The sequence below is a fragment of the Rhodotorula paludigena genome, assembly GCF_050403205.1.
Source record: "Rhodotorula paludigena JCM10292 DNA, Rt_paludigena_JCM10292v1_ctg13, whole genome shotgun sequence".
In the NCBI taxonomy this organism is placed as follows: domain Eukaryota; kingdom Fungi; phylum Basidiomycota; class Microbotryomycetes; order Sporidiobolales; family Sporidiobolaceae; genus Rhodotorula; species Rhodotorula paludigena.
In genome coordinates, this window is record NW_027481445.1 from 263,583 (window position 1) to 287,652 (window position 24,070).

The 24,070-nt window shown below is 65.6% G+C and overlaps 9 protein-coding genes across 9 annotated transcripts; 4 read left to right on the forward strand and 5 right to left on the reverse strand.

Moving 5' to 3' along the window:
* Positions 1-203: 203 nt before the first annotated feature.
* Positions 204-4,376, forward strand: JCM10292_002783 (uncharacterized protein; the record flags this gene model as incomplete). Its single annotated transcript, XM_076648139.1, has 14 exons — positions 204-713; positions 770-865; positions 920-1,372; positions 1,448-1,577; positions 1,640-1,684; positions 1,751-1,995; positions 2,074-2,382; positions 2,461-2,535; positions 2,592-2,841; positions 2,907-2,989; positions 3,048-3,170; positions 3,232-3,477; positions 3,539-4,209; positions 4,271-4,376. The coding sequence occupies 14 exons, from the start codon at positions 204-206 to the stop codon at positions 4,374-4,376; spliced, it is 3,342 nt and encodes a 1,113-aa protein (XP_076506362.1).
* Positions 4,377-4,813: 437 nt separating this feature from the next.
* On the forward strand, positions 4,814-6,294 carry JCM10292_002784 (uncharacterized protein; the record flags this gene model as incomplete). Its single annotated transcript, XM_076648140.1, has 8 exons — positions 4,814-4,928; positions 4,991-5,088; positions 5,151-5,335; positions 5,406-5,799; positions 5,864-5,871; positions 5,930-5,980; positions 6,043-6,126; positions 6,189-6,294. The coding sequence occupies 8 exons, from the start codon at positions 4,814-4,816 to the stop codon at positions 6,292-6,294; spliced, it is 1,041 nt and encodes a 346-aa protein (XP_076506363.1).
* A 142-nt stretch (positions 6,295-6,436) lies between these two features.
* Positions 6,437-7,366, forward strand: JCM10292_002785 (zinc finger HIT domain-containing protein; the record flags this gene model as incomplete). Its single annotated transcript, XM_076648141.1, has 4 exons — positions 6,437-6,519; positions 6,602-6,696; positions 6,760-6,903; positions 6,981-7,366. The coding sequence occupies 4 exons, from the start codon at positions 6,437-6,439 to the stop codon at positions 7,364-7,366; spliced, it is 708 nt and encodes a 235-aa protein (XP_076506364.1).
* A 321-nt stretch (positions 7,367-7,687) lies between these two features.
* JCM10292_002786 (uncharacterized protein) lies at positions 7,688-9,127 on the reverse strand (the record flags this gene model as incomplete). Its single annotated transcript, XM_076648142.1, has 2 exons — positions 7,688-7,753; positions 7,868-9,127. 2 exons carry the CDS (start codon positions 9,125-9,127, stop codon positions 7,688-7,690), a joined length of 1,326 nt encoding a protein of 441 aa, XP_076506365.1.
* Positions 9,128-9,374: 247 nt separating this feature from the next.
* On the reverse strand, positions 9,375-11,499 carry JCM10292_002787 (uncharacterized protein; the record flags this gene model as incomplete). The annotated part of the gene is made up of 8 exons (XM_076648143.1): positions 9,375-9,787; positions 9,846-9,961; positions 10,024-10,225; positions 10,285-10,464; positions 10,528-10,683; positions 10,742-10,848; positions 10,948-11,127; positions 11,189-11,499. 8 exons carry the CDS (start codon positions 11,497-11,499, stop codon positions 9,375-9,377), a joined length of 1,665 nt encoding a protein of 554 aa, XP_076506366.1.
* Positions 11,500-11,892: 393 nt separating this feature from the next.
* Positions 11,893-14,757, reverse strand: JCM10292_002788 (uncharacterized protein; the record flags this gene model as incomplete). Its single annotated transcript, XM_076648144.1, has 7 exons — positions 11,893-12,386; positions 12,446-12,711; positions 12,793-13,205; positions 13,286-13,576; positions 13,645-13,973; positions 14,034-14,335; positions 14,399-14,757. The coding sequence occupies 7 exons, from the start codon at positions 14,755-14,757 to the stop codon at positions 11,893-11,895; spliced, it is 2,454 nt and encodes an 817-aa protein (XP_076506367.1).
* Positions 14,758-15,453: 696 nt separating this feature from the next.
* On the reverse strand, positions 15,454-17,066 carry CYT1 (ubiquinol--cytochrome-c reductase catalytic subunit CYT1; the record flags this gene model as incomplete). The annotated part of the gene is made up of 5 exons (XM_076648145.1): positions 15,454-15,479; positions 15,545-15,881; positions 15,980-16,277; positions 16,476-16,684; positions 16,974-17,066. 5 exons carry the CDS (start codon positions 17,064-17,066, stop codon positions 15,454-15,456), a joined length of 963 nt encoding a protein of 320 aa, XP_076506368.1.
* Positions 17,067-17,486: 420 nt separating this feature from the next.
* On the forward strand, positions 17,487-22,194 carry JCM10292_002790 (uncharacterized protein; the record flags this gene model as incomplete). Its single annotated transcript, XM_076648146.1, has 9 exons — positions 17,487-17,780; positions 17,853-18,292; positions 18,376-20,263; positions 20,331-20,570; positions 20,649-20,792; positions 20,864-20,989; positions 21,051-21,229; positions 21,287-21,752; positions 21,817-22,194. 9 exons carry the CDS (start codon positions 17,487-17,489, stop codon positions 22,192-22,194), a joined length of 4,155 nt encoding a protein of 1,384 aa, XP_076506369.1.
* Positions 22,195-22,517: 323 nt separating this feature from the next.
* Positions 22,518-23,698, reverse strand: JCM10292_002791 (uncharacterized protein; the record flags this gene model as incomplete). Its single annotated transcript, XM_076648147.1, has 4 exons — positions 22,518-23,101; positions 23,167-23,436; positions 23,505-23,534; positions 23,593-23,698. 4 exons carry the CDS (start codon positions 23,696-23,698, stop codon positions 22,518-22,520), a joined length of 990 nt encoding a protein of 329 aa, XP_076506370.1.
* Between the last annotated feature and the right edge of the window lie 372 nt (positions 23,699-24,070).

Below are 24,070 nucleotides of genomic sequence, written 5' to 3' on the forward strand. Positions count from 1 at the left end.
CGCGAAAGGGAGAAGAGGGTGCCGCGTATCGCTTCGTTTCGGCTTGAACAGTCTGACTTGCCGTTGAAACCGATTGACGAGCTGAGCAGAGCACCTGCGCGACTACGCACAACCGGCGAGAGGACGAGTCGAAACGTCTCGTCCAGCAACTCCGACATCCGACCCGCGAGCCGCGACGCTCTTGCGCACTCGACACGCGCACGATGAGCTCGCGACAGTCGAGGACGACGCGCAGCTCGACTGCAGCTGCAGCCGCCTCTGCACAGGCGCCTGCTGCAAGCGCTCGCACGCGCAGCTCTGTCGCCGCTCCTTCAACATCGTCCGCCGCCGCAACCCGCCGCACCACGCGCAGCTCGCGTGCAAACACGCCAGGACCCGCACCAGAGGTCAAGGTCACCCACACGCGCGCGTCCGCTACCCGGGCGGCGTCGACCGCCAGCGCCGCCGCGTCTTCGTCCTCGACCCGTCCCTTGTGGTCGTCCAGCCGCGCCAATGTCGCTACGCCGCCGCCCGCGACCACGCCTGCTGCCAAGCGCACGAGCACACTGGCCGTGCCGGGCTCGACGCTGCGCCCAAAGACGCCCGGGTCGGGCCTACTCAGCCGCATGACCAGTCGTGAGAGCCTTCGTCCGACAAAGACGCCAGGCGCTGCCGTCGGGACTGCTTATGAGAGGCCCTCGGATGGCGTCGAGGGCTCGAGGGAGCCATTGAAGGTATGCGCATACCGCAAGCCCATTGCCCGACTCGTACTAACGCTCCATTCGTGCAGGCGTTCTTGCGCATTCGCCCTGCACCGGCCAACGTGCCTCTGCAGAGCTACCTGCAGGTCATGAACGAGACAGACGTGCTGATGGTCCCGCCGATGGTATGTTCGCCTATCCTCTCTTTGGAGAGTGCGCTAACGACGCTTTCCGCGCAGGACCACCGCCTCAACCCTTCCTCCTCCTCGTCCTCGCTCTTCGCGTCCAACCTCCTCCTTCGCTCCTCGCACCTCAACCTCAACCCGTCATCGCACCCTTCGGGCGTGCCAGACGACGTCCTCGCGTCTCCAACGCCGCAGTCCTTCTCTCACGGCCCGGACCCCTCGACCTTCGGCACTCTCTACAAGTTTACCTCCGTCTTCCCGCCTTCTCCCTCTCCCTTCCCATCGTCCGACCTCCCCTCAGCTACCGACTCGTCGCAGGCCTCGTTCTTCCGCTCGACGGCGCTTCCGCTCGTGCGCGACTTCCTCCAGAAGGGCGAGAACTGCCTCCTCTTTGCGTACGGGCCCACCGGGAGCGGCAAGACGTGGACGGTGCAGGGTGGAGCAGGTGATGAAGCGGGATTGCTGCCTCGCATCGTCGAGGTGGTCTGGAAGAGCGTCGAGAAGAAGGTGCGTCAGTTCGAGCACTATGGCTGCATGGTACCGGCGGGCTGAGTCTCCTGCTCGTACTCGAACTTTCCGCAGCGCCGTGCTAGCCACAAGGTCACCCCTCCAGGCTCGCGCGCCCCGAGTCGCGCTGGTCCGCCTATGACCTCGACGCCGACCGGAAAGATCCCGATCCCTGAACACGCGAGTGCTTCGGTAGACGGCGACGGTGCGTCTCAGCTCCCTGACTCGGCGAGGTTTGCAGAAACTGACGAGACTCGTCGTGCGCAGTCGTTCCCGTCGACGACGGCTTTGACTATTCTGTCTCGATTTCCTGTGGGCCCTGTCACTTTGCCACTCGGCGTTTCACTGAGTGTTGCTCATCTGCTGCTCACTCCATAGACTCGGAGATCTACAACGAGAAGATCTACGACCTCCTCGACTCGCCTCTCCCGACGCCCACTCCCTCCGCCGCCGCAGCGTCGGCTGCGAATGGCGGCGGCGGCATGTTCAAGGGCCTCTTCCGCAACTTCACGACCGTGAAGCGCAGTGCGCTCAGTCTCAAGGCAGACAAGAGTGCGGCTGCAGCGGCTCAGGGTCAGAAGGTTGTGAACGGGCTGCGGGAAGTCGAGGTTGCGAGCGCCGAGGTATGTGCTCAGAGGCTCGAACATGGCTCGTCTCAAGGCTGCTCACGGAGCTGATGCCCTCATCCCCGCCGCTCACAGGAAGCGCACGCCGTCCTCGCGCGCGGCCAGTCGAACCGCCGCGTCTTCAGCACGCTCGCGAACCGCGCCTCGTCGCGCTCGCACTCGATCTTCACGCTGCACCTTTCGCGCAAGTCGCGCGTGACGGGCGCCGAGCTCGGCTCGAGCCGGTTCAGCATTGTCGACCTCGCCGGGAGCGAGCGCGTGCAGAATACGCAGGCCGAGGGCGACAGGTTAAAGGAGGCGGGCAACATCAACAAGAGCTTGATGGTCCTTGGACAATGCATGGAGGTGCTGCGCAAGAATCAGGAGCGCGAGAAGGGGAGGAGGGTGAGTTTCTGACCTTCGCGCTCGTCGATACATTCTTGAATACAGAACTGACCGAAGTCTCGCTTTCCTCCCACGTAGCCTGCACTCGTGCCTTTCCGCCACTCGAAGCTCACCGAGATGTTCCAGAGCTTCTTTGTCGGCGATGGCAAGGCTGTACGTCCTTCCGCCTGTGTTCGGCGTCTCTTCCGCTCACTCACCCTCTCCGGCAGGTCATGATCGTCAACATCAACCCGTACGAGACGGGCTTCGACGAGAACTCGCACGTCATGAAGTTCGCCGCCGTTGCCAGCAGCGTCACGACCGTCAAGCGCGGGACCGACAACTTCCTCGCGCCGGTGCCCGAGATGCCAGCAGTGCAGCCTGCGCCGACAGTGAAGGACAAGAGTCTGAAGAAAGAGCCGAAGCTTGTCAGGGTGTCACTGGTTGAGGGCGGCGAGGAAGAAGAGGTGCTCTACGAGGGTGCGTCTAGCTCTCCTGGCCATCATTGCGACGTCAGACGTGCTAACGCAGCGGAAATGACACAGAGGACGACTCGTACGACGACGACGACGACGAAGACATGTTCGTCAGCGCTCTGCTCGGCGAGCTGTCGACGCTTCGCACTGCGGTACTATCCTCTCTTCCGTTCGCCGACACGCGCCTTGCTGACCTGTAATAAGGACCAGCTGTACGAGTCGCAGATGCAGACCGTTCTCGCCGAGTCGAACGCGCGCGCACAGGTCGTCAAGGAGTATGAGGCCAAGATGCTCGACATGGAACGGCAGTACCAGGCACGGCTGCGCGAGGAGGTGCGTCGTCTGTTGCTCACCCTGCTCACCCAATTTAAACTAATCACGCCGTCTCCTGCAGGCCGTCGAGGCGGAGAACAAGCTCAACGCCAAGCTCGACATTCTCACGCGCCTCCAGCAGGCAAAGACACCCGGCCGCGCGGGCGCCGCCGGAAGCCGCCTCGCATCGGTCACGCCTTCGACTGCGTACGACGACTCGGACGACGACGACGACGACGAGGACGAGGAGGGCGAGCAGGGCGATGACGCAAGTGAGGAGGTGAGGGGAATGCTCCTTCCTGCCGAGACGAGCTTTGCCGATTCCGCCGTGAGTCGCCTAATCGGCTTTGACAGCGCCGCTTTCAAGCTCACATGTGTTCGAGCGACAGGCATCCATGTCGCCGCTGGCTGCTCGCGTCAAGACCCTTGCCGTCGCCGCGCCGAGCACCTCGCAGGCCCCGAAGACCGCTCCGACCGAGAACTCCCCCCTCGCACAGGTCAGCGCAGAGCCCGAGTCTGCTAGTGTCGCCACGGCGCAGGCGTTCGCAGCCGAGCCGCAGTCGGGCATGACCGGCGAGGTGAGCCGAACGGAGAACGTGGCGGACGTGACCGCCGATCTCGCGGCGAAGGCCGACGAAGTCGAGGATGCCCAAACTTCTGCCGCGGAGGAGTCGGAAGACCAGGGGGACGACCACGACGAGCTCGACGAGTCGTCTCTCTCGCTGGGCGAGGCGGAGGACACCCTCGAATCGGAGGATGACTTTGTCGATGACGGTGCCGTCGACGACGACTCGGACGACGACTTCTCCGCATCTCCCGCGCCCTCGCCGAAGAAGAAGCCGCTGTCCGTCAAGAAGAGCCAGGTCCGCGCGTCAGCGGTCGCAGAGACAATCTCGACGCCCGCACCCGCTCCGCGCAGCAACAAGGAAAATGAGGAGCCGCTTTCATCCACGCCTGGGAATGGCGACGACGACGACGAGGCGTACGGCGAGGCGGACGAGTTCGGCCTCGACAGGAGTATGGTCATCCGCTCGGGCTCAAAGACGAAGAAGAACAAGCGGTGCGTTGCTCCTCTCGCTTACCTCAGCGCCTGAGATTCAGAGATACCGACTCCGTCACAGCAAACTCGGCGGCAAGGTCGTCGACGTCGACGACCTCGACACGTTCGAGGGTGTCCTTTCGCCGATCCGCAAGACGCCCTCGTCCCGCTCGTTCAGCAAGCGGTGACCATTCGTCTTCTTCTTTCCTACTGTCATTACTTTCGACTTTCCCCATGTCTTCTCTTCATTGCACCTCCTCTGCGCCCTCGTGGTGTCGCTCATGTCGTTCGTGTCCGTGTATTGCAAAGCATCGCGTGCCTCAGACCGTAGCTCATCGCGGTCCGCTTTGACCTGGCTAGTCTCGTCTGAACGCTGTGTGAAAGCGTGTAGCAAGCGGCGCCTTCAGTGTCAACCCTTCGCTGTGTGAGATAAAATCAAAGGTGGAAGTAGGCGGAAAAGGGAGCGGCGCGCCCTCGAGTTGGCACGGATGAGTGGCGCGAGCAGTTTCGTGGACGTGGTCGACAGGGTTCACTGGCGAGAATGTCGGTGATCGAGAGACAGAAGGCGACGAGGAGACGTACGCGGCGAGGAGACTCTGGCTCTCGAACATCCGCACCGCCCGCCATGTCGAGCGCAACTGCCCAGAAGCGCGCAGCCTTCTCCATCCTGCGCTTCCTCGACGACTCGCTCGCGTTGGGCGCCGTAAAGGCCGACGACGTCGAGAGTCTCCAGGTCGCGAGTGCGCTTCCACGTGCTTCTCTCGGGCGCACTCGCACGGGCACTGACCGGACGGGCATGCAGGCCAGTGCATCGGCGAGGCGTTTGGCGTCTCGCTCGACGACGAGCAGGACAAGCGCGCCTACTCGCTCGCCAAGTCCCTCCCGCAGGTCCTCGATGAGGTGCGCAGGCTCTCCTCCGCACCTGGGCTCACGGAGACAGTGCTCACCGGCAGCACACACAGGCTGCCGCCCAGTCGACTGCCGAGCCGGCCAAGAAGGAGGTGACCGCCGCCGACAAGGAGGCCGCAGAGGCGGCAAAGTCGCGCGGGAACCAGGCCATGGCTAAAAAGGACTACGGCGGGGCGATCCAGGCGTACGGTGAGGCTATCGCCAAGGACCCGACCAACCCCGTCTACCTCAGCAACCGGTGCGTTCTCCGTTCTCGTCGCCTCCTCCCCCACCTGCTCACACCCGCTGACCCACCCACGTGCCGACAGTGCCGCCGCGTACTCTTCGACGCAGGATTTCAAGTCTGCCGTCGCCGACGCGCGCGAGGCGATCAAGATCGACCCGGCCTTCAGCAAGGCCTACTCGCGCCTCGGGCACGCCCTCTTCTCGATCGGCGAGTACGCCGAGGCCGTCGAGGCGTACGAGAAGGGCCTCGAGCTCGACCCCTCGAACGCGACGATGAAGAGCTCGCTCGCGACCGCGCGCTCCAAGCTCCCCAAGGAGGACAAGGCCGACGAGGCGGAGGGCAGCGCGAGCGTCGCGGCGCCTGCTGGCGGAGCGCGCGCCGCTCCCGGTGCGGGTGCGGGAGGCATGCCTGGGTTCCCGGGTATGGGTGGCGGCGGGATGCCCGACCTTGCGTCGCTCATGAACAACCCGCAGATCGTGCGTCGCTCTCTTCCCCTATACAGGCTTCGCCCCAGCTGACCCGCTTCGGTTTTCCAAACAGATGAACATGTTCGTATGCAGACCTTGCTTCCCGAAGTCGGCGTACTGACCCTCCTCTGCGCGACAGGGCAAACCAGTTGATGCAGAACGGCGGCCTCGAGCAGATGATGAACAACCCGTGCGTTTCCACGTGCACTCGCGCCTTACCGCCCTTCTGACCACTCATGCTTCGCTGTGCAGGATGATGCAGCGCATGATGAACTCGATGGGCGGCGGTGGAGGCGGCGGCATGCCCGACATGGCAGAGCTCATGGCGGACCCGACGTGCGTCCACTCTGTCTCGCTCTTTTTGGGGCAATTCTCGCTCACTCGGTCGTCTTTCACAGCATGCGCCGCATGGCAGAGCAGTTTGGTTCGTCGATGGGCCGTGGCGGCGGAGCGGGCGGTGCGGGTCGCGGATCGGGCTCGGGCAACGACAACATGTACTCGTAGACGGACGATCGACTCTCGTAGGACTCCCTGTCAGTCAGCAGTGTTTGCACTCGTACTTCGGCCACCTGCCCTTGTTTGCTGAGAAGAAGCAGTCCCGAGAGTCCGGCTCGTTCGCTGCTTCCGCTCACCCGCTCTCGTCGCCATGCCCGCCAAGCTCCCGCCGTGCAAGGTATGCGGCAAGAGTGACTCTGGCAAGTACACGTGCCCTACAGACCACGTCCCCTAGTGCGTTGCTCGCTTCCCTCTCGCTCGTCGACACCGCCTCGTCGAGCTCACTCGGGCAATTGCGTTCGCTGCACCGCCGCAGCTGCACCGTTGCGTGCTTTAAGCAGCACAAGCAGGGCGGTTGCTTCTCCTCGGCCGCCTACGAGCCGCCTCCGCGGCCCATCGTCCCCGCTGCAGGTCCGCCTCGTCTTCATCTCTTTCCGCCTCTCCCGCTCTCTGACTCGCTCGTGCGCCGAGCAGAAGAGCCCAAACACGACGATGACCGCCCGCGCAAGCGGCTGAAGGACCTGCACTGGCCCGCCGAGCCGGACCCGACGCTGTGGGACGACCCGCTGCAGAGGGACGACCTCAAGCCGCTGCGACACTCGGAGCTCGAGGCGCTCGGTGCGTGCAAGCCCTCTCCGTCACTCTCGTGCACTCAAGGGCGCAGTGCTGACTAGGTCCCCTTGGATGACGCACAGCCACCTCGCCGCAGATCCGGTCCCTCCTCGCGCGGCCCTCGATCCTCACCCCGCTCACACGCCTCCTCTCGCTCCCGCACCACGCGCGCACCGCCTCGCTCCGCACGCTCCTCGGCCTCCCCGCCGAGCCGGCAGGCGCGACGTACCGCCCCGAGGGGCAGCGGCGCTTCGCGACTTCGCTCGTCGTGCCGGACGAACGGGGCGGGCACGGGGCGCAGAGGGGGAGAGGGCGTGGAGGCGCGAGGGGGGGGAGAGGGGGCGGAGGGAGGGGAGCGGACGGAGGGGCACGGACCCTGCAGAGCACGGAGGAGGAGCGGAAGGAGGTTGAGCGGTTTGCGGCGCAGGTGCTGCGCATCCTCGAGGAGACGCGGGCACAACGGCGGTAGCCCGAGTGGATGCGAACGTGCAAAGCGCGGGTCGCTTGCGCTTCCGAACAACAAGTCTCTTGCGCGAGCGAGGGCAGAAGACCGGCACCTAATTCGAAAGAGGCGCTACATTCACAACGCCGACGCTCGTCGCCTGCTCCACGAGACGTCGACGGTACTGACTATGCTGGCGAGTGCAGAGAGCAGAGGAGGTAGGGACGACTATGTACTTTTGACGGTCCGGCTGAGAAGGACATTGCCCTCTGTTCCGCGGGTCTGCAAGCAGGGAGTCAGCGTTATCTCAAGTATCACGAGAGCGTGAGAGATATGCACGCAGCGAGATCAGTACGCGACGGACAGGTCGCGACCCATCTTGATCACTCGGGACTTCTCGTCGCCTGTCGCGCGCTGACGCTTGTTTGCGAACGTGCGGTCGCGCAAAGAACAAAGCAGCAGTCAGTCTCAAGTTGTACAAGCCCAGGGGAAGATGAAGCAGGGGACTCATCAGTTGCGGATCTGGACGCGCTGAAGGCCCGTCCGGCGTATCACCTCTTCGACCTCGTTTGTCGACGGGTAGTACCGCCCGCCGTTCCAGAGCGCCAGGAGGAGGGTCATCTCGTACGGCGTGAAAACGGTTCGCTTGTTTGGGATCAGGGGGTTGGTCGCATCGCCGCGTGGGATTGACGGCGGGATCCGTGGATCGCTTGGCGGGAGGACGGTGGCGGTACCACTACCTCCGCCATTGCTGTTGGCGACTTCGAACCCGTAGTCGTGCTGCTCTTCGGCGTATTGCGACCCGAAGCCCGGTCGCGGGTAGTGCGAGTATTGCCCGCCCTCCCGCGGAAGATCGGGCACGAGCTGCTCCTCGATGTCGTCGACCTCCATCCTGACGTCGTCCATCGCCGAGAACGACGCCCTGCGCACGAGGCTGCGGTACCCGCTCTCGTTCGACCGTACCGTGCGATGCCGGTCTGCGGCAGACCCGAACGCAGGCGCAGCTGGCGACGGCGGGATGCTTGCCGTTGTCGGCGAGGCGAGCGACACCTTCGAATGCGTCCTTCGCAGGCTCGGACGCGAATCGGGGACCACGATGCCTGACGGCCGGGCATGCTGCCACGAGTGTTGCGCGGATGAGGCAGACGACGACGAAGGGTGGAACGACTTTGAGCGATGCAGCGGCGAGGGGGGACGGACGGCGCTCTGACTCGCCGCATATGCGGGATGCCGCCCCGCGTGCCGGTTGTGGAAGTGCTGCTGTGAATGTTGATGTCCCGCCGGAGGTCCCTGCCATCCGTACGATGGAGCCCTCGGCGCCGCGCCCGCGCCCGTGCTCATCGTCGGCCCTGCGAACGATCCTGACGGACTCCGCATGGGGGCTGAGTACCCACCTGGCGCCCGCGCGGGAGAAGGAGCGCGCCCTGCATGCCTCGCAGAGTCTCCTGGCAGTCCACTCGCGACCCTGAGCGAGGTGCGGTGCGCGTGCGGCGCGCTCGAAAGGTGCGATCGCGGGTCGGACGACTCGCGTGCCGGGTTCTGCACCGGTGGCGGGAGGTAGCGCCCGCGCCCGAACGAAGGAAGGAGGCCGGGCGAGGGCGGCTTGGCGGGAGAAGGCGATGGGACGCCAGACGAGCGCACATCAAGCGGAGACGGGGCCCTCGAGTGAATCGGTGAAGTCAAGGGCGGGGCACTCGCACCCGTCCGCGAGGGCGGACGCGACGAAGAGCGAGGCGCAGCAGCAGGACCACCGCGCGGAAGCGCCGCAGGAGAAGGGGGCCTGCTCATCGTCGGTCGGTGTCGACGAGCGGCGAAGCCGAGAGCCTGCTCAGAGCATCGTCAAAGGAGAAGAAAGACAAAGCACAGTCGTCGCTCGATCACACGGCGAGGCGGTGTACGCGGAGAAGGATCCGAGCGAGCAGGTCTCCTGGACGTCTCCCTCGGCCGCAGTCTGGGGTACCTCGGGCCATCAAGCAGTAGAACGAAGGCTTGTGCGTCGTAGCAGCTCGCATAATTGCGATTGGCGGGTGCTGTATCACCGGGATGCCGCCTCCTTGCTCAGATCGTTCTCGCCAGCACCCTCCTTCGCCGTTTCCTCAACCCGCTCAGGCTCCTCAAAGTGCACGCTGCCGTTGAGTGAAAAGCCGTTGGCCGTCTTCGGGCTGATAGGTGGCGAGGTATCGCCGCCGCCGTCGAAGCTCACCTGCCGGCGGTGCGATCCCGTCCTCGACGACTCGCGTGTGCGGAGCGCGTTGCGCAGGTCGGGCAGCGAGGGCTGGTTCGAGGCAGACGAGCGGCGGTGAGCGAGCGTGTGTATCGGCGACGGTGCGATGCTGAAAGAGGCGAACGGGTCTTCGCCAGAGCCGCTGCGCAAAGGCGTGCGCGGAATGGTTGGGTTGAAGTCCCAGCTGCCAATCGTGTCAATCCCGTTCAACGACGCTTTGCGACCTGTGGTGAGGGAGAATAGTCAGCTGGGTGCAAGAAAGGGCGAGAAGGCGACACGAACGTCGGTGCTGACGGTCCTGTAGCGGCGGCAGGTCCTGCAAGATGGCCGACACGAGGAAGTTCTTGCGCTTAGCGCCACGGAAGAACGGATGTTGCAGCAACTTGTCGGCGGTCGGGCTGAGCGGGGAACCGAATAAGCACATTTTCACGGCCAGTCGCTGAAAAGGACGGAAACGTACCGCTTGCTCGGGTCTTTCTGCAGGCAGCTGTCGATCATCTCCTTCATCGCGCGGCTATACTTGTGCTTCCCTCCCTCGCGGTCGAGCTCGGGCGGGTCGTCCATGATCGTCTTGCTAAGCGCTTTGGCCGGCGGATAGAGCGAGTTGGGCGCACGACCGGACGCGAGCTCGAGCGCCGTGATGCCGAATGACCAGATGTCCGCTGCGAAGCGTTCTCGGCATGAGCGCGATCCCGGACATTGGGCGAGGATGCAGACGCACCCTTCGAGTCGTAGGATTTGCGTTCCACGACTTCGGGCGCCATCCAGCACGGCGTGCCGACGAAGCTCTTGCGTGGCATCATGGCTTCTCGTACTCGTGCGTCTCCGCGACCGATCGAAGAGCTGTCGGGGAAGAGAGAGGACGAGACGCCAAAGTCAGCGAGGAGGACCGTTCCATCGTCTGCGGCGGAAGAATCGGTCAGGACTCGCACACACACGCGCGTCAATCGACAACGGCACGTACCGTCAACGAGAAGGTTCGCAGCCTTGATGTCGCGGTGGATCCACCCATTCTGATGCAGGTAGATGAGGCCGTGCAACGCCTGAACAAGTGCCGCCGCAATCACGTCCTCGGGGAAGCCGTCGGGGAAGGCGTAGCGCGAAATGTCGAGAAGCGAGCCTGTGTATATACTGTGTGAGCAGAGATGCGGGGAAAGACGAAGAGCCGAGGGACCAACCGTGCGACATGTATCGGACGGCAATGCAGAGCTTGCTGCCAGCGATCCACTCGCCACGCACACGAAGCACATTCGGGTGTTTGCTCAAAGCCATAAGCTGCGTTTCCCTGCAGACAAGAGGATTGTGAGCATGGCTTCAGCGTTCCGCATCCAGCTGGACCGCCTGGCTCGACCGGAAACGACGATGAGCCGTCAAGGCCACTCACATTCGCAAACGCTGGATGTCAGCGTCCGTCGCCATGCGGTCGACGTCGATGATCTTGACGGCGCAGACGAGCGGTCTTGGCGCGGGCGTCACGTTCTTTGGGCAGAAGGAAGCGAGGTGAACGACGGCAGCGGCGCCGAACCCGACCGCCTCGCCGATCTCGTAGTCGTCAGGACGGCAACTATAACAACCTCGAGTGTCAGTACAGGCCTGGGCGCAGACAAGGAAGCGCGAGGGCGTACCTGTAGAGCGGCCACTCGTCCTCGACGGCGCCGATGATCTGCCGCGGCGCAATCGTCGGCATGTTGAGCACCTCTGCGGCCCTCGCGTCGTCCTGCTCTGCGGCGCGCTCCTTGCCCTTGGTCGCTGCGCCGTTCCCCACCCCGCTCGCACCTGCTCCTGCAGTCGCCCCACCTGAGCCGCCTGCGCCAGCTCCCGCGTCGGTAGAGCTGCTCGAGCTCGTAGAGGTCACGGTACTACCGGTACTAAGCTGCTTGAGCCCCGCTTTGGCGCTCGATAGCCACGCCGACGCGCGCTTGCCGCGAGAGGTCATCTCCGGTGGTGAGGCGGTGCGGGCGGCTGTGAAGCTGGAAGGCGGTGTGGGCGGCTCAGAGGTACTCGTGTAGCTCTTCGTCTGCGCCTGGAAGCTCGCTGGGCGCTCTTTGGAAGAGCGAGGAAGATGCGGAAGCGGAAGCGACGCTTGCTCCGTCGAGCGGAAGTCCGTCCTTCTGGCCACCACCCCCGCTGCAGTCTCCGACGAGCACACGGCTAGGCGCTGTCTAGAGCAATCCGCTTTTCAGAAGAGAAGCCGCAAACGAGGACGACGAGACGACAAGCCGTCGAGCACGTGCAACTCGATTCCACGAGATCCTCGTCCAGGCAGACAACAGGGGCACGCATGGAGGGCTGTACACAGTCTAGGGACAAAAAAGAGGACGACGCCCGGCTAGAGCGAGTCGCTGTAGAAGAAGTTTGTGCTCGCCGGCACCTGGTCGACCTCGAGCGCCGGGAGGATCTCGACGCGCTCGCCGCTCAGGTCGAGCAGCTTGACCTTGACGCCGACGTCCGTCAGCGCCTGGATGTAGTCTGCCGTGTCGCGCGTCGAGATCGACCCTTCCTCGGGGCGCAGGAGCGACAGCCCGTCGACCCACTCGGAGTAGGTCGCGCTCGACGGCGCTGTCAGCTCGACGAGCGGGCCGTCCGAGGTGACGAGCGTGAAGGTGAGCGACTGCGGCGACGACGACGGGGGTGTCGCCGAGCGGAATCCGGGCAGTCCCGAGTCCTTCGAGAGGAAGCTCAGGCGAGAGGCGTGCGCCGCCGCGGCTGTCGCGCCCGATGCAGACGACGGCACGCGGTTCAAGCCCGCGACCTGCGACAACCGCGGGCGCTGCAGCGTGTGCACTCCCGAGGCAATGACGTCCGTAATCGAGTTCAGGTCGACTGTGCGTGCAGAGCAAGGTCAATTGAGAAGCACGAAGAAACCTCGTGCAAGAACGCACTCTTGTCCGGCAAGTCGTCCAGCCCGCTCCTGATCTCCCTCTTCTCGCTCGCCTCGACCCAATGCAGCGCCTTGCGGTTCGCCGCGAGGCGGTAGAACCGCCACGTGCTGCTCTGCGCGCCGCGGCTCTGCGCGCCCTTGCGCCCGGTCGACCCGCCCGACGAGGCTGGCTGCGAGGCCTGGAACCATGCGCCTTCGTGCAGGCACGAGATGCGCTGACTGCGCACGAACTCGTACGACTCGAGGTAGAGCCGCCCGCGGAGGTTGCTGCGTCGACGGAGTGGCCATCAGGGACGGGTTTGTCGAATGGCCAGTCACGGCCAGCGCAGAGAGAGAGAGCAAACGCACCGAACAGGGGCCTTGCTGAGCAAGTCATCCTCAATCTCCATCTCCCTCACCTGCCGCTCCCTGACCTGGCGATACTCGGCGCTCAAGAACTCCCTCCTCACGGCAAACCACGTCTTGTCTCCGCCGCCGCCGAGCACGAACGCGATCTGGCTCCGGGCGAGCGCCGACACGCGCTCGAGGTCGCCCGGTTCGTGCGCCGACGCGCCCGACTCGGTCCACATGCGCAGGAAGAAGGTGACGACGAGGGCGTGCAGCTCGTAGAAGCGGAAGAGGTATGGAGAAGGCGTGGCGGGTGTCGAGGGGAGCCCTGAGGTGAGGCCGAAGTGGTCGGCGAGCAGGCACAGGACCACGTTCGAGATGGTCGAGACGGGGCAGCGGCGCGCTTCGGGACGAGAAGCTTGGTCGGCGAGGGTCTGCGCGCAACGACGGGATCGTCTCAGCCTCGCGTAGACCCGAGGCGTTTCACGGAAGGCTCGCAGCAATCTGTGCGCACCTGTGCAAACTCGTTCTGCGAGTCCTCCGCGTACCGCTTGAGCGCCTTGAGCCCGAGCAGTCCCGCCTGGCCAAACTCGTACTGCGGGCTCTCGGTGCGGAACCCGAGGCGCCTCCAGCGGTTCGACTCGTCCGTGTCGGTGAGGCGCGACGCGATCCACAGCTGGTCAAAGTACGGGTAGTGCTCCTCGTCGATCGGCGTCGTCAGCGCGAGGTGGAGCGATGCGACGAGGTTGGATTGGAGCGTGAGGATTGTAGAAAGGTCGGCGCCCTTGCTGCCGTCGAGGAGTTTCTGCGAGGCGCGAGATGGTCGAATCAGTCCGGTTCAGCGCTATCTTCGAAGGGCAGCAAGCAACGCACCCCGACCGTCTTCCATGCGTCAAGGTTTTCAACTTCGTCGACAAGCCTGAGATCCCCGAGCTCGTTGCTCCCCCTCAACAGCGAGTTGATGAGCCCCAAGCTGAGGTTCGTCACGGGCACGTCTCCACCCGAGAGCCTCTCGATGACGATTGGCAAGAAGTTCGGCTGCGCGAGGACGGCTTCAAAGACGGCGAGGAAGCCGCTTGCCGACGCCGAGGTCGGCCGCGGGCTGGTCGAGGTAGAAGCGGACGAGGCGGCGAGGGGCTGCGAGGCGAGACGGCGCAGGATGGCCGTTGCTGGCCGCGAGATGTTGATCAAGGGCTCCGTCGCTGTCGAGCTCGAGCATCAGTGGTGCCGACGCAGAGTGAGCGAAAGCGAAAGGCTCGCACCAATGATGTCGACAATGCGTGCGACGAAAGACCTCTCGAGCCCGACCCAGCCGCTCTCTTCCAGCTCGAGCAGGTTCTGCAAGCTCAGGAGCGCGTACGCGAGCGTGTTCCCCGACGAGCGGCGGATGACTTCCTGGAGGGCGTCGACGCCGCCGCGGGCGATGAACTCTGCGAGGAAGGCGCGCTCCTTGATGAGGGAACGGAGCGAGAAGGTCGCGAGCTTGAGCACCGATGCCTCGCCGGACGAGAGCTTGTCGACCATCTCGACGGCCTCGAGCATGGGGGACGACACGAGCGTGAATCTGCGGCACTCGTGCAGGTTAGTTCCGCTCGACGAGGCGCGACCGGAGTCGGACTGGACGCACGTCGTGGCCTTTTCGAGCATGGCGCGCATGTTGTCCTGGGTGACGAGAGCGCCCGAGTCCTTGTCGCGGAGGGCAAAGAGGGTCGCGGGCTCTGCGACCTGGAGCTGGCTCGAGGCGCACAGCTGGCGGAGGACCTCATCGAGCGGGACTTCGGGGTCGATGCGCGCCTTTACGCTGCGGGTGCCGTAGTGAAAGTAGTGCGCCTTGTGCGCGGGCGCGGGCTTGGGCTCGGGCGGTGCGGCGACGAGGCGAGCCGAGGCAGGCGGCGGGGCGGGTCGAGGAGGAGGAGCGGGGAAGCCGGCGGCAGCGGGTGCGGCGGACGGTGCAACGGCGTGCACTGGACCAGAAGGTTGCGCCATTGCCGCTCTCGGTGGACCACTGTCGAGATGGACAGAGAAGTGCGTCAGTCGTCGGGCCCTGCGTGAGCGCGAGGTGGGGCTCTCGGCTCTCGTCGGTGCACTCGTGCTGCCGCTGCGCCACAGACCCGCCTGCGTTACGCCCAGCTGCTCAACCAGCGCTATCCGCTATCCTCCGCCCGCCTTCGCCCCGTCGCAGGAGGTTGTTCTCTCTGCCGCGCCCTCTTGCACTGCCACTTGAGTGCTTCTCTGCCTCGATGCTCTGTCCCTGTGGTCTGTTCCGACTGTCAGGTCATGTATTCGAGCGCAGAGAGGTGTGATCCTGTCGCCAGCATCAAGCCCGCCGCAGTTGCATCACTCGACACTCCTCCCTTCCGCTCTCGTGCTGTTGTGGTGCCGTCCTGCTACCCTGCTGCGGTCCCCCTTCAGAAACCGGTCGTCTCCCAGAGTCTCTCGCGCGAGACCAGCCACCGACGAGGGAGGAGAAACAGCGGCGCGTTTTTGCAAAAAGAAAGGGAGAAACGAGGAAGATACGAGAGAAAAGAACCACCAGCTGCACACACCGCACCACCGCGCACATCTGTCGACCGCAGCGCTGCCGAGCCTTCGCTCTATGGCCCGGCCCACTCGCGCCCACGACTGCCCTCCTTCTTCTCCTGCTCCCTCCTCCCGTCACGTCGCGCCGACTTGCCGAGTCACTTAGTGCTTGGCCGCAGGCGGGTTGTCTGTGAAGGCACGCGGCGTCAGTACGGTACGAAGCGAGGAGAGAGGACCGCGCGAGAGTACGCACAGACGAGTTTCCGGCTCTTGATGGGCGCCCACTTGAACTTCTTGGTCCAGATCGAGAGGGCGAGGAGGCCCGAGAGGATGATAGTCGCCTGCATGCCCATCTTCTTGCGCTGGTCGAGCTCGGGCTCGGACGCCCACGCGAGGAACGTGACGACGTCCTTTGCCATCTGGCTCGTCGTCGCCGGCGTCCCGTCGTCGTACTCGACGAGGCCGTCGTACAGCACGCGCGCCATGCCGATCGCACCGCCCGGGAAGTACGGGTTGTAGTTGAGGCCTTCGCGGATCTCGACGCCGGGGGGCGGGTCGACGTAGCCGGTAAGGAGCGCGTAGACGTAGTCCTGCGGGGCGAAGAGCAGTCAGGCTCGACCGTTCGTCAGGATAGTATGCGGACCGATAAGGCGGAGGGTCCAGCGAGAACGGGAGAGCGCCGACGCACCGCACCGCCGTGGCGAGCCTTGGTGATGAGCGACAGGTCGGGCGGGAGGGCACCGGCGTTGCCGGCGCGGGCAGCCTCCTCGTTGGCGTAGGGGCGGGGCATGTAGTCTGCGAGCTTGCCCGGGCGCTGGAACATGGAGCCCTCCGAGTCGGGCCCGTCCTCGTACTCGACCTCCTCGGCCATGGTCTTTGCCTCGTCGACCGAGTGCGACGCGCCGACGAGGTTGCGCCACGCGACGCGGTCGAGCGAGTGGCAGGTCGAGCACACCTCGCGGTAGACCTGGTAGCCGCGGCGGATCCTGCAGGGCGACGGAGGTCAGTGGCGCGGTCCGTCCGATCGGTGCATGCCTCTGGCTCCGCCGCGGCTGTGCCCACTGCAGCCCTAGCCTCGGCGCGGGCGAGGCAGTGCCTCAGGCGAAATGCCAGAGTGGCAGTGCAGACGGGCAGCCGCGGACGAGCAAGCGATCGAGCCGAGAGAGGGCTGAGGCGACACTCACGAGGCGTGGTCAAACGTCTCGAACGGGCCGTTGTGGGCCCAGGGGTAGGCGGCGGGGTGGAGGCCGTGGTCGGCGGCCGACTCTGCCTTTGCCTCGGGGAGGAGCGGGTTGCCGTACAGGGCCGAGTACCACGCGAACGTGCCGGCCGAGACGAGCGAGAGGGCGACGGCGGCCGTCGTGTTGCCCGACGACGCGGCGCGCGCACCGGCCTGTGTAGGGCATCGAGCGAGTGCGAAGGAGCACAGGGTCGGGCGGGCGCAGGGCAGGCGGTGCGCGCGGGGCGAGAGCGGCGGCAGGGCAACGGGCGAGCGGGGATTGGAAGAAGGGCGCGGTGCGGGCAGGACAGGGCAACGAGGTCAGCGCGCGTGCGTGCAGGGGAGTGAGGAGCGCGGGAAGGGGCCACTGCAGCTGTCAGACGGCAGGCAGAGCGCCCCTCGCGCACGCGATGGAGAGGGCGGCGAGCGAGGACGAGGGAGCGGCGAGGGAGACGGAGCTTGCCTGGTGCGCGGCGGTCGAGGCGTGGCGGGCGAGGGCCGGGCCCTGCTGAGCGGCACGGAGGCTCTGGCGGAACATGGACAAGCGCGCGCTCATGGCTGCGACTCGGAGCACACGACGAGCACCAGCCGCCGCCGCTCGCCTCGACGAGCGCCGCCCCCCGATCCTGCCCTCGCCCATCTACCGCCCCTCTCGCGGAGTCTGCAGGCCGGCGACTACTCCCAGAGTCTGTACGACTGCTTCACACAGCGAATGGCCCGTCAAGGCACCCACTCGAGATGGCTCTGTGCTGACTTTTTCCGGAAGGCAGCTGTCTGCCGACCGATTGCCCACACATTCTGTAGCGCAGTGCAGTATGCAACTCAACTGCTCTGCCATCTCACAGGTGCCCGGAGTCGAGCAGAAGCAGGCCAGAGTCACGTGCAGCAAAGTCGCAGTCGGGGCTCTTCCGCGCGCGCTCGTCTCGCCTCGTCCACCTCGCTCACCGCTCAGCCAGAGAGCGCCAGACCGCGCGCAATGGGTGACTCTGCACGTGCACAGTTCCGCCCTGTGCGCACCCGCGCCTCCATGGGCGCCACTCCCTCCGGCGAACCGCTCCTCCCGCATCGTCCAACATCGCTCGTCGCGGGCACTGCACACCCCGCAGAGGCCGCGCCCGCGTCCGCCAAGCGCAAGAAGCGTGCACAGAGTCTCGGCGGCGAGGCTCTCGAGGACGCACGCAAGCGGCTGCGCGGACTCGAGGGCGTCAAGCAGCAGGACGGCTTCCCTGGGCTCGAACTCAGCCCGGGCAAGCTCGAGCGCAGGCAGGCCGTGCGTCCCTCTTTGTGTCTCTACTGAACTGCGCAGAACCTGGACTAACGGCGCGAGCCCGGCAACCCGCAGAAACCGCGCCGCTCGATCCTCAAACAAACGCCCGCCGTCTTTGCCGGCGCCGACAACCACACGATCCACTTCCCGCCGACGTCCGACCGCGCCCGCGTCGCCGCGTGGGACGAGGCCCACTCGCACACGACCGACCTCTCGGCCCTCTCTATCTTCTCGACCGCCGCCGCTCCCGCGGCCGCCGCGAAGAAGGCGGCTCGCCGCTCGTCGCTCAAGCCGCCGCGCGCGTCTGTCGGCGGCGCGTCGACGACGTACGACGACAGCGACGGCGGGCGCAGCAGCGAGATGGACTCTTCGGACGAAGACGACGAAGACCCGGATGGCAGCCTCGACATGGACGTCACGAGGGGCGACATGACGGCGCTGTACGACCTCGAGGGCAGGCGCAAGAGCATGGCGCCCTCGCGCAGGGTCAGCTTCGCGCCGAATGCGGCGATCCGGTGCGTCTCCGAGCTCTTTCTTTCCGTCCCGCCCCCTCGCTTCGTCGCATTGCGGTCACTCATCGATGCATACAACTCCGCAGCACCTTCACGCCCGACAAGCCCACCGCGGAGGCCCAGTCCTTCGCGGCCGAAGCCGCCCGCCGCGCCGCCGAAGCCGCCGAAGCCGCGTCCGCAACAGGCGACATCTCCGTCTCCTCTTCGCAGTTCTCGCTCTCGTCCGAAGACGAACACGACGACGAGGACGACGATGCGGCGCTCGAGTCGGAGCCGTCGATGGAGATTGCCGGCGACGAGGTGACGCTCGCGTTTGCGGGTCACTTTGCCGGGACGCAGATCCCCGTCTCGGTCGTGCAGCACCACGAAGGCGACGCAGGCTCTGCCTCGGAGGAGGACAACGACGACCGCCAGGAGGCGAGCGAAGACGGCACGATGGCCATGGACGAGGTGACCGACTCGGCGGGCATCACGAGCGCGTTTGCGGCCCACTTTTCGTCGTCTACCACGGCCGCAACCGCCGAGCGCGCGCACGAAGGCGGATTCGACGCTTCGGCTGTCCACGCACGCGCAACCGCCGAGCAAGCGCAGTTCACCCTCTTCGGCGCGTCGTCTTCCGCTTCCGCGCCTGCTGCGAAGCGCACGCCGCGCTTCTCCGAGGTTGCGCGCGCAGAGGACGAGGACGACGAGGCGGTCATGCGCGAGCTCGGCTTTGCGCGCGGAGGCAGGCCGAGGAAGAGTCGGTTGCCGAGTCTGGGACGCGAGGCGCTCGCGGAGGAGGAAGAGGAGGACGAAGACGACGATGAGGAGATGGAGGACGCGACGGGCGCGATGGATATGACCACCGCCGTGGGCGGGATCGTCCAGCCGGAAGACGAGGACGACGAGGACGAGATGGACTCCGATGCCGAGGTCTCGATGCAGCTCACGTCGGGCGACCGCACGGCCGATATGACTTTTGCGACTACGGCATCGGCGCGCGACCAGGAGGACGACGCTGAGGACCAGGACGACGGCGACAAGATGGAGGACGCGACCGCCACGATGCTCGAGGCCACTACGTACGGCTCGATCCTCCCGCCGGCGTCTTCGACCGCCGCGCCTCTCTCGCTCCTCGCCGCTGCATCTGCGACCTCGATCTTCGCGCGCGCCTCCTCCGCGCCGCCGCCTCAGTCGCCTGCTACGCGCGCAGCCGAGTACAAGGCCCCCTCCGCCTCTGCTGCCGAGCGGCAGTCGTCTCCCTTGCTCGCCCGCCCAGGCCTCACCCGCGCTCTTTCCGTTCCAACGACCCTCGAGCCGCGCTCGCCCTTCCGCGCCGGCTCCGCGCGCCCGCAGCGCCACTCGACCGCGAGCCCCGGCCCGCCGAACGCACAGCGCTCGCCGTTCCGCTCGCCGAGGCGTGTGCCGCTCGACTCGCCACGCGCAGGGAGCACCGAACCACACCCTCTGCCTGCCGCCGCGCGCGCACGCCGCTCCGCCTCGCCCGTCAAGAGCGCGTACGCCCCGCCTTCGTCGCTCGCTGCCGCGCAGCCGCCCAAGTCGCCGCGCCGCTCGCCCGGCCCGCCCCTCGCTGCCGTGCGCGAGGAGCCCGTTGCAGCGCCAGCAGAGCCGGAGCAGGTCCCGGGCGTGACGGCGCGGTCGCGCTCTCGCTCGCGGTCGCGGTCCCTCTCGCCCGTCAAGCAGCAGCCGGCCGCTCCGCAGCAGCAGGCCGTGCCCAACACGCCTGGACGCGCAGTCTTCCAGCCGCGCGCGCTCGCGCCGCCGCAGTCGGCGGGTCGCTCGCCCGGCGGGAGCTTGAGCCTCCGTGCGCTCATGAGCGGCAAGGTCGGCGACGAGAAGGAGAATGTCGGCGCGAACGGCGGCGCGGCGGCTGTTATTAAGGACAAGAGGGTCAAGGAGCTGGCGGTGGAGGGAGAGGAGATGGAGCTGAACTTAACGGGGAGCTCGTTCGATGCGAGCTTTGAGGAGGGACGGGTTCGTCGACTTTCGTCTCTGCGGGATCTAATTCCAGGTGCTGATCGCCTTTTGAGTTCGTTGTTAGGACACGCCGGCCCTTCCCGCCTCGCTCGACGCCTTCTTCGGCGCAACGGGCACCTCGTTCGTCAACGATGTCGTCGCGCTCGTCGACGTCGAGAAGAGCGCCGCCAACCGCCGCAAGAGCATGGCCGCGCTCGGCAATGCCACTCTCACCGACGATCAGAAGCCTGCCGGTCCTCCCACCTTCGCCGACTTGACCGTCGCCGGCGCGTGCAAAAGCCTCCTGCACAAGCTCTACACCGAGGTACGCGGTCTTCGTGCGCACTGAGCGGCGTTCTGCTGTAGAGGCCCGATGTTGATCAGGGGCGAGCACGATCTGCAGGAGTCGAGGCGACTTGCGGAATCGCTCGAAGAGGTCCAAACACTCTACGACGAGCAGGAGGCCGCGATCCGCGATGGTGGTCTCGTTCCACGCGTCTTCCAGGACTGGTCCAACGCGACGGAGGAGGCGAAGGCCATCATGAAGGTTCGTCCAGCTGCGTTTCCCGCCAATCTCGCGCACTCCGTCGCTCACTCTGCTTCCATCTGCACACGCAGGGCCAGTTTGGCCAGATCAAGCTCCACTACCTTCTTCGGACCCAGCTCGAGTGGAAGCAGGTTCGCTCGCACAACTATGGCCAGATCATCGGCGTCATGGAGCAGAATCTCGACGACTTGCGCGCGGTGCGTCCAACTTGCGACGCAGGTTTCGAGCGACACTGACCTAAATCCATTTCCATCCCAGGACCGCACCGCACTCGCTCAGGTCGAAGTTACGAGCGTCATTCCTGATCTCGAGGATCGCCACGCTGCCCTTCGCGCCGAGCTCGAGGCAGAGCGCAAGCTTGACGTCGAGCTGTCGGCCATGTCGCCCGAGGACGTCGAGTACCTGCAGGGTCTCCTCGCCGATTCGGAGGAGCAGGAGTGCGTGCTTTCGGTCACCTCGGTCCGATTGAGACTGACCTTGCGTGCGCACCGCAGGGAGCAGCTCAATGGCAACCCTGAGAAGGGCATCCCCGGCCGCCGCCCCGAGCTCGACCGCATCGAGCAGCACCTCCGCAGCTACCACGAGACGTTCGACAAGTACTCGACCGAGGAGGCGCGCCTCCAGGCCGAAATCGCCGACCTCGAGGAGCTGCGCCGCGACAAGCGCACGCGCGCAGACCTCGTGCGTCTCAAGGCCGACTTTGAGGCGCTGCAGCACGTCCAGGGATGGCACCTCGTCCATTTCGCACAGGATCGCGTCGTCATGCGCCACTTTGACGAGTTTGTCGTCGACCTCGCGCTCCGCACTGGGTCGCTTGCGGTCGAGCGGGCAAGCTTGCAGCTCGCGCTGCCGAAGAAGATGGCGGGATCGATTGGCGGTCAGATCACGGCGTTCCTCCTTGACAAGATCGGCGAGGAAGTCGACCACACCCTAAGCCAGGATACTGCTCGTGACGCCAGGGTGAGTGGCCTCACTCGCAGATTGTTCGGGATGAACGACCCTGACCAGGCTCTAACTTTCGCAGAGCATCCTGCGCTACATCGCCTCGCGCGCCTGCATCCTCCGCCATATCCGCCATGAGGTCGCGCTCACCTCGCTACGCTACCCGGTCACCACGTCTGTCTCGCCGTCCTCGCTCGACCTGCACATCGACGTCTACTGCGCCTCGTCTCGCCGCGGCTTTGATGTTGTCGTGCCTCTCTCCGCCGACCAGGTCATCGAGCCCAAGTCGGTGGAGGGCTGGGCCGAGCACCTCAGCGCAAGCGTCATCCCGCGCTTCGGCGCCGGCATCGACGCTCTTGCGCTCGCACACACCGTCAACGACCGCCTCGACAGCGAGTTTGGGCGCAACGCCCTCGTCGAAGCTGTGTTGGGCGCCGAGGAGGAGTGCGACAACCTCTAGACCGCACTCATTCTTGGTGGCTCTCCCTCGCTTCCTCTTTATACCCCTCCTTTCGTCTTTCTCCTTGAGCAGTCACACGTTTTCGGCTTTCTTGTCTCAACCCCCTTCTCACCTCTAGTCTTTATCGCCTCCGTTTGCCTGGAATGAACCTTGGCCGTATGTTCCCCTCATTCACACGCGAGACGATTGTGTTCTTGAATGCGCGATGCCGTAATTACATTTCGTTTGATGCAAGAAAGTGCGTACGGAGCCAACAACGCCATGAGAATGCACTGGCCCGAGAGGCCGACCTTTTTCCACCGTTCCCGAAGGCTGCCTTCTGGTCAGATCCCGCTCTTCCTCGCGACGTAATGCAGACCCGTCCAGCCCATGACCTCCTCGTGTGAAAGCGGACCGCCGCTCCAGAACGGCGCCAGCGCAGTTGCTGCGAGGAGCGTCGGCGCCGGCACCTCCGGGACCGAAACGCCAGACTCGAGCGGTGGCTGGCTGAGCGGGTGAGGGGCGAGGACGCGCGATCCAGAAGTGAAGGCTGGCGCAAGTGTATCGTCGAGGCTGGACTGGCGGAGAAGCGATGGACAGGAAGGAAGAGGCGCAGCGGCCAGAACGACGGGGGCCGGGGAGGCGATTGAACGAGCGGGCAAGTCGGCAATGGTGGTAGCCTCGGGCGTCGATGGCTCCGCTTTGGAAGTCGGAGGAGGGGACTCCATGCGAGTATAGCGGAATGATTGCGGCGAGACGGGCGAGATGGGCGATGTCGAGAACGGCGAAGGAGCCGACGGGCGGAGCTGGGCCGTACTCGGGCTCGACAGCGATGCATCTGCGGGTGTCTCGAAGGTTTCGGTGTGGCTGTCGGGCGTAGGTGTCGCCGCTGAGGTCGTGAGCGGAGGAAGAGACGTCGACGGGCGAGCTGAGAAGGTCGCAATCGATGGACATCAGCGAATCGACCCGCAGGAAAGCACATTGAGGACGCACAGGTGCTGACAGCGTTCTCGTCCCGCTCCTCCTTACGCTTGACCGCCTCGTTGCCCTCCTCGCGCGGCTGCGCTTCCGCTTCCTCGTCCCCCGACACCGTCACCGCCTCGCCCCAATCGCACGTCGCGCCGCGTCCGCCCCTCGCCGCCTCGAACGCCTTGTCCTCCGCCGTGGCGAACATGCTCGAGCCGGAGTAGACGCAGCGCACGCTCGAAGCGGGGAGGTTGCGCGAAGCGGCTCCGCGAAGGCAGAGCGAGCAGGCGGGGCGGTCTGCGAGACAGTAGGGCGCATTAGTACGACCGAAGGAAAGAGCAGCGAACACGGCCAAGAAGTCCCACCGCCGGAGCAGCGGATCTTGCGGAGGCGGCCTGCAGGAGATGAGCGAGGTGAGCGAGAAGTCGGCGCGTCGAGGTGGTCGGGACGCACAGTTGGCGCAGCTTTGCTCCTTGCTCGGCACTGCGGGATCAGGAACGTGCTTCTTGCTCTTGGGTGACCTGCGCGCGCGCTTTCGGGGCGGTTTCGTCGAGCCCATCGAGGCGACGGTGACGACAGTCAAGGTTGGCGGAAGGCGCAAGGGTAGCGTGTCAAATGGTGCACGGTGTGCACAGATTGGGCAGGCAGTAGCACTCAAGCGTCGAAGAGGCGAGATGAGCCCGCGTCGCACGCCTCTCGCAGCTCGGGAGAGCGCGATGGCGAAGAGCGAGAGAGCAAGGGAAGAGCAGAGGTGGAGGCAAGGGAGCTCCTCGGGCTGATCACGAGAGGCCGAGGTGCAGCGCGGAGGTGCGCGCGCCACGGTCTTGGGTTCTAGAGACCAGCGGAACTCCCGACAGGAGGGCGGACCGAGGGACATCGCGCCAAGTCGCACGGAACAGCTCGACTGAGCAGGGCTAGCAAGCGTCGATAC